The following is a 10,294-nucleotide window of genomic DNA, read 5'->3' on the forward strand; positions in this document are numbered from 1 at the left end:
ATCCCATGACCAACAGAAAATACTTTGTGGGCATTGTCCTTGAATTTGGGAGTTGTAGTTGCTGGGATTATAGTTCACCTACAATCAAAAAGCATTCTGAACTCCACCAATGATGGAATCGAACCAAACTTGGCACACAGAAATACTATGACCAACAGAAAATACTTTGTGGGCATTGACCTTGAGTTTGGGAGTTGTAGTTGCTGGGATTATAGTTAACCCACAATCAAAGAGCATTCTGAACTCCACTAATGATGAAATCGAATCAAACTTGGCAAACAGAACTTCCATGACAAACAGAAAATACTTTTGTGGGCATTGACCTTGCGTTTGGGAGTTGTAGTTGCTGGGATTATAGTTCACCTACAATCAAAGAGCATTCTGAACTCCACCAACGATGGAATCGAACCAATCTTCACATGCAGAACTCCCATGACCAACAGAAAATACTGGAAGGGTTTGGTGGGCCTTGACCTTGAGTGTGGGAGTTGTAGTTCACCAACATCCAGAGAGCACTGTGGGCCCAAACAATGATGGATCTGGACCAAACTTGGCACGAATACTCAATTATTATTATTATTATTATTATTATGGGTCCAAACGGATATACGCTTATCGGGACTCGGTATCCGCAGTTCAGGTTTCGCTATCCGTGGCCCGAATCTCACACGGTCTCCTCAGCCAGAGCTTCTTTGTGTCTCAGATAAGAAATAAAAATGGAACATTATTATTATTATTATTATTATTATGGGTCCAAAATGAAGGACTGAGTGCCTTTAAGCCTCATTTGCCATCTCTGTCAATCAAAGAGCCCGGCACTACCTCATTGGGAGAAAGGGGAGGCGGGACCAGGTTGTAGCCACGCCCCCTTTTCGACCTGAAAATGGCTCCTCTGGCTTTTCATTCCGGCCAGGCTGTCAATCTCCTTATTGAGAGGCGCGCCTTACCCTATAGGCTTTAAGAATTCCAGGCGAAGGCGGGACCAGACTGTAGCCACGCCCATTTTGAATAGGCCTCGTCATGGCGTTTCATTCCCGATCTGTTTTGATTGAGAGGCGTCTCACCCTATCGGCTTCAAGATTTACAGGCAAAGGCGGGACCAGTCTGTAGCCACGCCCCTTTTTCGACCCGCCTCGTTTCATTCCCGACCTTGTTGTCAATCTCCTTTGATTGACGGGCGCTTTACCCTATCGGCTTTTAAGATTCGCCGGGGAAGGCGGGACTAGGCTGTTTTAACCCCGCCTCTCGCTCAATGTGACTAGTCAGCTGATTAGAGGCGCCGTCATTCCACTTCCGCCCGGAGAGCAGAGAGGAAGGAAGGCGGTGAAGGCTCGGCGAAAGGGCGGAGAAGGGAGCCGGCAGGAGCTGCAGGAGAGCGCCGCGCCCGCCAGCCATGGCCAGCCAGTCGCAGGGCATCCAGCAGCTGCTGCAGGCCGAGAAGAGAGCCGCCGAGAAGGTCGCCGAGGCCCGCAAGAGTGAGTGAGGCCTCTTGGGCCTGTCTAGGCCGCATTCAATGGCCTTGCAGCTTCAAAGCCTGGCTGCTTCCTGCCTGGGGGAATTTTTGGTTTATATACCTGTGGAATGATGCCCAGGGTGGGAGAAAGAACTCTTGTCTGTTGGAGGAAAGTGTCAATGTTGTAATTGGCTACCCTGAATGGCCTTGCAGCTTCAAAGCCTGGCTGCTTCCTGCCTGGGGGAATTCTTGGTTTGTATACCTGTGGAATGATGCTCGGTGTGGGAGAAAGAACTCTTGTCTGTTGGAGGCAAGTGTCAATGTTGCAATTGGCTACCTTGAATGGCCTTGCAGCTTCAAAGCCTGGCTGCTTCCAACCTGGGGGAATTCTTGGCTTATATACCCGTGGAATGATGTCCAGGGTGGGAGAAAGAACTCTTGTCTGTTAGAGGCAAGTGTCAATGTTGCAATTGGCTGCCCTGAAAGGCCTTGCAGCTTCAAAGCCTGGCTGCTTCCTGCCTGGGAGAATGCTTGGTTTATATACCCGTGGAATGATGTCCAGGGTGAGAGAAAGAACTCTTGTCTGTTGGAGGTGAGTGTGAATGTTGCAATTTCCCCCCCATGATTAGCATTGAATGGGCTTGCAGCTTCAAAGCCTGGCTGCTTATTTCACAGCCACTGCAAGCTGTACAAAATTTGTGCAGAATTTGAGGTCTTTCTCAGATTTAAAATGCTAGATTTGTATGAAACCAATATATTTTAATTTTTTTGTACGAGTCTCAGTTTTGCAGCCCTGGGTTGTTATTTTCTGAGCAGTTTGGGTCAGGATCGGAATCGTGAACGTTGTAGACTGAAGCATCTTAGTTCCTGCTAAAGTTTGTTGATGTGTGTCTTCGTTCCCAACTTAATGGCCACGGCAACCTTATATTTCAAGGTGACAAACAATTAATCGTCTGATTTCCTATACTTGCGCTGGAATTTCATGGTTAATGGAATTATTTCTTTTTGTGTAAGTTAATGTATCATCACTTCCCCAAGATGAGATGCTAGGATTACTCAAACCATGTCATGCGGAGAAGAGTAGTCATAGGGAAGTGTGACACCCAACACACACATATTGGAAACTATATCGTTGAGGACATGATTTTTACCATAGACCAGTGTTTCTCAACCTGGGGGTTTGGACCCCTGGGGGTCGCAAGGGGGTGTCAGAGGGATCGCCAAAGACTATCAGAAAACAGTATTTCCTGATGCTCATGGGGGTTCTGTGTGGGAAGTTTGGCCCAATTCTATCATTGGTGGGGTTCAGAATGCTCTTTGATTGTAGGTGAACTAGAAATCCCAGCAACTACAACTTCCAAATGTCAAGGTCTATTCCCCCCAAACTATGCCAGTGTTCACATTTCGGTATATTGAGTATTTGTGCCAAGTTGGGATCCACAGTCTACTGTTTGAGTTCACAGTGCTCTCTGGATGTAATAATAATAATTTATTTATTTACTTACTTCATTTATATACTGCTTTTCTCAGCCCTTGGGTGACTCAAAGCGGTTAACAATAGCAAAATTCAATGCTCAACATCATAAAAGAGTTAAAAAACAGTTAAAAACAATGATATAATAAACAATCAATTAAACATAACTATAACATCTCATTAGCGTCTCACAGGTAGGATCAAGATCCAATCTCATAATCCGTTGTCCCATGTTCCTATATTCAATACACTAGTATTGTCGTTCTAGTCCATGTCCTTTAAACTCTACAAACATCTACTGTCCAAAGGCCTTGTCCCAAAGCCATGATTTTAATTTCTTTCTGAAAGCCAGGAGGGAGGGAGCAGATCTTACCTCATTTGGAAGTGTGTTCTATAGGTGAGGGGCCACTGCCGAGAAGGCCCTGTCTCTAGTCCCTGCCAGACGCATTTGCGCAATTGACGGGAGCGAGAGCAGGGCCTCCCCGGATGATCTTAGATTACGAGATGGGACATAGAGGTGGATGCGTTCGGACAAGTAAGCTTTTTTTAAATTATAATAATAATTTAAAAAAACTTTATTTATATACCACTCAATCTCCCCGAGGGGACTCAGAGCGGTTCCCAGGTAACATCACAAAACATACAAAGTAAAACAACATAACCATAAGATTAACAAAGCAATACAAGCATACAAAATTGTCACCATAACACACATATATTAAAAGTAATCCTGCCTGTTCAAGGCAATTAAAAGGCCGGGCCAAGATTTGTGCAAGGTGAACTACAACTCCCAAACTCAAGGTAAATGTCCTCTAAACCCTTCCAGTATTTTCTGTTGGTCATTAGAGTTCTGTGTGTCAATTCCATCACTGATGGAGTTCAGAATGCTCTTTGACTGTAGGTGAACTATAAATCCCAGATCCGTCATTGTTTAAGGCCACAATGCTCTTTGGACGTAGCTGAACTACAACTCCAAAAATCAAGGTCAATGCCTACCAAACCCTTCCAGGATTTTCTGTTGGTCATGGGAGTTCTGTGTGTCAATTCCATCGTTGGTGGAGTTCAGAATGCTCTTTGACTGTAGGTGAACTATAAATCCCAGATCCGTCATTGTTTAAGGCCACAATGCTCTCTGGACGTAGCTGAACTACAACTCCAAAAATCAAGGTCAATGCCTACCAAACCCTTCCAGTATTTTCTGTTGGTCATGGGAGTTCTGTGTGCCAAGTTTGGCTCAATTCTATTATTGGTGGGGTTCAGAATGCTCTTTGATTTTAGGTGAACTATAAATCCCAGCAACTACAACTCCCAAGTGACAAAATCAAACCCCCTAACCCCACCAGTATTCAGATTTGGGCGTATCCGGTATTTGTGTCAAATTTGGTCCAGTGCATGAAAATGCATCCTGCATATCAGATATTTACATTACAATTCATAACAGTAGCGAAATAACGGTTGTGAAGTAGCAATGAAAATGATGTTATGGTTGGGGGTCCCAACAACACGAGGAACTGTGTTAAGGGGTTGCGGCATTCGGAAGGTTGAGAAACACTGCCATAGACTATCTTTAGTCAGGAAAAGAGGTTTAGACTGACAGCTCTCTCTGTTCTGTCGCTCCTCAGTGGTAGCGTCCATGAGGATTTTTGTAGCGTATCGCTAAATACGAAAACGCTGCCAGTCATTGTAAGCTGCTTAACGCTATTGTTATCTCATCTGTTTTGCCTCTTCTCATAAAAACAGGAAAGAACCGGCGGCTGAAGCAAGCGAAAGAAGAAGCCCAAGCTGAAATCGAGCAGTATCGCTTACAGAGGGAGAAGGAATTCAAAGCGAAAGAGGAAGCAGTGAGTTACAATTAATGTCAACTAACAGTTGTTTTCGTTTCGATCCTGTTGGCTTGTAGAAATCCAGAGTGATTTATTTATTTACTTACAGTATTTATATACCACTTTTCTCACCCCTTGGGGGACTCAAAGTGGTTTACACATCGATAATGGCAAAGGTCAAGAGCGAGGGAGCAGATCTTACCTCCTTTGGGAGTGTGTTCCATAGGCGGGGGGCCACAGCCGAGAAGGCCCTGCTCCTCATCCCCGCCAGCTGCATTGGTGCTGTTGACGGGAGCGAGAGCAGGGCCTCCCCGGATGATCTTAAATTGCGAGATGGGACATAGAGGCAGATGTGTTCGGACAAGTAAGCTGGGCCTGAACCGTATAGAGCTTTATAGGTCAAAACCAGCACTTTGAATTGGGTTCGGAGATTGACTGGCAGCCAGTGGAGCTGGCATAACAGGGGGGTGGTATACACCCTGTATGCCACCCCAGTTAGTAATCTGGCTGCCGCCCGTTGAACTAACTGAAGTTTCCGAACCGTCTTCAAAGGCAAGAGCACTTTTGCAAACAGCTGCACTCCATAGATCCCAATTTTAATTGATCATATTCCTTGGGGAGAATGAAGGATAATTTTGCCACCGTGCCGGCACCTCCTTGGGCTATTTTAGGTCAAGTAGAGTTATCTGGAGGGATTCCTAACAGGCCATAGAGGGTACTACATTATGCATATTTTATTGCATAACGGTCACCACCATGTAATAGTCACATCCCACATTTATAGGGTGGTAAAATCGGTATTTTTTATCTTTTATATGTTCCTGTTTGCATTGATACTATTTTGTAAGCCTCTCAAGTTCCTAGGGAGATGGGGCGGGGTCAGAGGCGGCCCTAGGTAATTTTCAACGGTAAGCAAACAGTATTTTGGTGCCCCCCCCCCCCCAACCAATCATTGATATATATTTTCTGTTTGTCGTGAGAGTTCTGTGTGCCATATTTGGTTCAATTCCATCATTGATGGAGTTCAGAATACTTTTTGATTGTAGGTGAAGTATACATCCCAGTAATAGTTCACCTTACCGCACTTGCTCCTTTGCCTGGCCCGCTTTGGGTCCGGAGGCGTGCCTGAAGACCCCGGCGTGTGCACCAAAAGTCACCTCTTCTCCTGACTTTCTCCTCAGCCATTGGGACCGAGAGAGAGAGAGACAGAGACAGAGGTGGAGATGCCCACCTTTCCTGAAAGTAGGCGCAAAAGCAAAGGAGGGAGCGGAGGTGGGAGATACCTCCAGCCGGAGGGGCTCTCTCTCTCTCTCTCTCTTTCTCTCTCTCTCTCTCGCTTGGTCCCAATGGCTGAAGAGAAAGTCAGGAGAAGAGGCGATATTTGGTGCGCACGCTGGGGTCTTCAGACATGCCTCCAGACCCGAAGAGGGCCAGGCGTGGCGGCTCTGCCCCTTGGCCCACCCGCGGATTGGGGAGAGGAGAGGAGAGGAGGCGGGTGGAGTGCTAGAGGTTCGGGAAAGGGAGCCGGTCATGGGGAAGGGATCGAATGCAGAGAACGATTGAGCGCCGGCTCTGCTCACGCACCCGGTGGCCGGGTGGAGCAGGAACGAGAGGGGCTAGGCGAGGCAAGGGCCCGGCCCCTTTGGGAAGAGGATCGCCCGGCAGCGAGGCAAGAAAGCCGAGGCTCCCCCCGGACTGCTAAGGTTGTTGTGAGCTGAGGGGGCGCTCCTCAAGTGGCAGTCGAGGGGCATTTACAGAGGTGCCTCTGCGCCCCTGGCAAAAAAAAAGTGTTCTGCGACCGCCTACTTCGCGTAATGGACGAACCGCCCCTGGGCGGGGTGTAAATAAAATTGTTACTATTATTATAATAATTTATATGTCCCTCACATAATAGTCGCAGAACCACTTGAGACTGATTCTCCTTCCTCCTTTCTTTGAAGGAAAGGTAGCTTAAAGACTATGAAATGTGGGCCTCTGGAGTTTCACCCTTCCTCCAAAGAGCTCCATTTCAGATATGGAAGGAAGGGAAGGGGAACCTTCCCTAATCGTTCCTCTGAGGCAAACTAGGTTAAAGAACAAACAAACAGAAACTGAGCTGTTTGTTTGAGGCTGGATCATCCCTCCTCCTCCAATTTTTTAGGGAAGAAAAAGTAACCAGAGAATCAAAGGCAGATTTTTTTTTGCATCGCATAATAGTCGCACCACTTTTTTATATATATAAAAAAAGGGATTAAAAGTGTAACTTGTACTATGAAATGCACTATATCAACACCAACAACAATTTTTATTGATTAGCCCGTTGGCCTAATCAAAACAGACAGTGCCAACACAACAAACAAAATACACTATCACTGAATTTCTATTTTGGGCTACAGTAGACTGCACCATGTACAAAATATGGAAAACAAAATCTGTTCCTGGTTTGAAAGTGTTATTTCTTGTTTAATTGTGTGATCGTTACTTGGAAGGTCGTTGTTCTACTCCAGAAACTTTGTTTTTGTGACTGCCACAAACTAAGTTGAATTGGCTGAGACTTGATGAGATATTCATTGAAAAAATAGAGAAACATGTGTTGTGGGATGTTCTGCAGAAACTAAAGTTCTAATAAACTTTTCCCATGTTTTTTACGATAGAACCAGTAAAATGTCCGATTTTATATTGCTGTCTCGCTTAGTATATTGGTTTTGCATTTTATGTTTTTATTTTTTTAGTTCTGTTATGCTTTTGTGTTATATTGTGTTATGCTTTTGTGCAATATTGTGTTTACTGCACTGATGGGCGTGGCCTCATGTAAGCCGCCCCGAGTCCCCTTGGGGGAGATGGAGCGGGGTATAAATAAAGTATTATTATTATTATTATTATTATTATTATTATTATTAGGAAAATGACATTTATAATCCAGGAACAAATTTGTGTTACATAGTGTTGTTTCTCACACTATGTGAGGCCAGGAGGACTTCTCCAGATGTCCTTACAATTTGAATCTACTCGGTATGAGGTGCTTATTATATTGGTTTTGCATTTTATGTTTTTATTTTTTTTTGTTTTGTTTTGCTTTTGTGTTATATTGTGTTATGCTTTTGTGTAATATTGTGTTTACTGTACTGATGGGCGTGGTCTCATGTAAGCCGCTCCGAGTCCCCCTAGGAGAGATGGAGTTGGGTCAGAGGCGGCCCAAGGCAATACGCAAATTATGCTTTTGCGTAGAGCGCCTGTCTGGGGGGGGGGGCGCTCTTGAGGATCTCCCACGCATGGCTTCGCGATTTTCGAGAGGCCTGGCTAGGAAGGAGCGCTGCTTAGGCCGCATTCCTTTCCGAGCCAGGTCTCGCAATTCTCGTGTCTTCTCCCGCGAGACAACGTTGTTTGGGCCTGTGCAAAGAAGGCAGGAAGGATGGGGAGCCTGCCCGGGAGACCTTCATGAGCAACTCCGGTAATTTTATTGTTATTGTTATTTTATTTTAATTTTATACCCGGGATACTAGACAACCCCCAAAATTTTCTAAGGTTTTACATGCCTAAAAAGTCGTCTAGTACCCTGGTTTTTACGCTGTGTGTGTATATATATATATAGTGATTGGTTGGGGGGGGGGGGCGCTAAAATACTGTTTGCTTACCATTGAAAATTACCTAGGGCCACCTCTGAGTGCGGTATAAGTAAGGTATTATTATTATTATTATTATTATTATTATTATTATTAGGAAATGACATTTATAATCCAGGAACAAATTTGTGTTACATAGGGTTGTTTCTCACACTATGTGGGGCCAGTAGGATTTCTCCAGATGTCCTTACAATTTGAATCGACTCGGTATGAGGTGCTGTTTCCGAATCTGAAGCCGTTCAGAGCTTGATGCATGTGCCGTTTTCTCTCAGGCTCTGGGGTCCCATGGCAGCTCCACCACCGAAGTGGAAAAGGAGACCCAGGAGAAGATGGTTGTGCTCCAGAGCAACTTCCAGAAGAACCGAGAAGAAGTCCTCAACAGCCTGCTGAACCTCGTCTGCGATATCAAGCCGGAGATCCATTTGAACTACCGCATCAATGGCTAGAAGAGCGTCTCGGCCTTCAGGGAGCATTAAGCAATACCAACTCCAACTCTTCCCCTTCGAGCTTAACTTATTTCCAAGAGTTGTAGATATTCTCGATCTCCTCCCTAAGCAAAAATGCTCCTTTTGTTTCTTTAGACCCTTTAATTTGTCCCCAAAGTGCATTATAGTAGAATATTACGTTCGGGACGCTTTGCAATAAGTATTAAATCAACATGCTGTCCTAAGTATTTGAATGAAGGAAGGAAATGTGAAGGCAGGCCTTCTTCTGCGTACCTCTATGAATCGGGTCCAAAGAACACCTCCCTCTACCTCACTTTGTAGGAAAAGTGGTGGAGGTTGAATTCATTTGTTGTGGATCTGGCTTGCGAAAGGAGTGGTTTTGAAATAGCTTCTGTTGAAAAACAACCAGCCTCTTTGTATACCTTTCCTGTTTAACTTGAACTAGAAACCTGCCCTTGATGGTGCTTCTCGAAAAGTAAAAGATCTGATTTCACCCACCGTTGGATGGAAATGGCTTTTTATTTTGTCGAAGGCTTTCATGGCTGGAATCACTGGGTTGCTGTAGGTTTTTTGGGCTATATGGCCATGTTCTAGAAGCATTCCCTCCTGACGTCACAACCTCTGAGGATGCTTGCCATAGATGCAGGCGAAACATCAGAAGAGAATGCTTCTAGAACATGGCCATATAGCCCACAAAACCTACAATGACCCAAATGGTTGGAGTTGGGCAACCAGAGAACCAAGAAAAAAGCCATTTGGGTTGTTGTAGGTTTTTTGGGCTATATGGCCATGTTCTAGAAGCATTCTCTCCTGACGTCACAACCTCTGAGGATGCTTGCCATAGATGCAGGCGAAATGTCAGGAGAGAATGCTTCTAGAACATGGCCATATAGCTCAAAAAACCTACAACGACCCAAATGGTTGGAGTTGGGCAACCAGAGAACCAAGAAAAAAGCCACTTGGGTCGTTGTAGGTTTTTTGGGATATATGGCCATGTTCTAGAAGCATTTTCTCCTGACGTCACAACCTCTGAGGATGCTTGCCATAGATGCAGGCGAAACGTCAGGAGAGAATGCTTCTAGAACATGGCCATATAGCCCAAAAAACCTACAACGACCCAAATGGTTGGAGTTGGGCAACCAGAGAACCAAGAAAAAAGCCACTTGGGTCGTTGTAGGTTTTTTGGGCTATATGGCCATGTTCTAGAAGCATTTTCTCCTGACGTCACAACCTCTGAGGTTGCTTGCCATAGATGCAGGCAAAACGTCAGGAGAGAATGCTTCTAGAACATGACCATATAGCCCAAAAAACCTACAACAACCCAAATGGGTGGAGTTGGGCAACCAGAGAACCAAGAAAAAAGCCATTTGGGTTGTTGTAGGTTTTTTGGGCTATATGGCCATGTTCTAGAAGCATTCTCTCCTGACGTCACAACCTCTGAGGATGCTTGCCATAGATGCAGGCGAAACGTTAGAAGAGAATGCTTCTAGAACATG

General features: G+C 45.1%; 1 protein-coding gene across 1 annotated transcript; it reads left to right on the top strand.

Moving 5' to 3' along the window:
- Window positions 1-1,272: 1,272 nt before the first annotated feature.
- Window positions 1,273-9,295, top strand: ATP6V1G1 (ATPase H+ transporting V1 subunit G1). Its single transcript, XM_060757330.2, has 3 exons — window positions 1,273-1,475; window positions 4,668-4,768; window positions 8,625-9,295. Exons 1-3 carry the CDS (start codon window positions 1,394-1,396, stop codon window positions 8,796-8,798), a joined length of 357 nt encoding a protein of 118 aa, XP_060613313.1. The 5' UTR covers window positions 1,273-1,393; the 3' UTR covers window positions 8,799-9,295.
- The last annotated feature ends 999 nt before the right edge of the window (window positions 9,296-10,294 follow it).

This window comes from Anolis sagrei, chromosome 11, assembly GCF_037176765.1.
Source record: "Anolis sagrei isolate rAnoSag1 chromosome 11, rAnoSag1.mat, whole genome shotgun sequence".
In the NCBI taxonomy this organism is placed as follows: Eukaryota; Metazoa; Chordata; class Lepidosauria; order Squamata; family Dactyloidae; genus Anolis; species Anolis sagrei.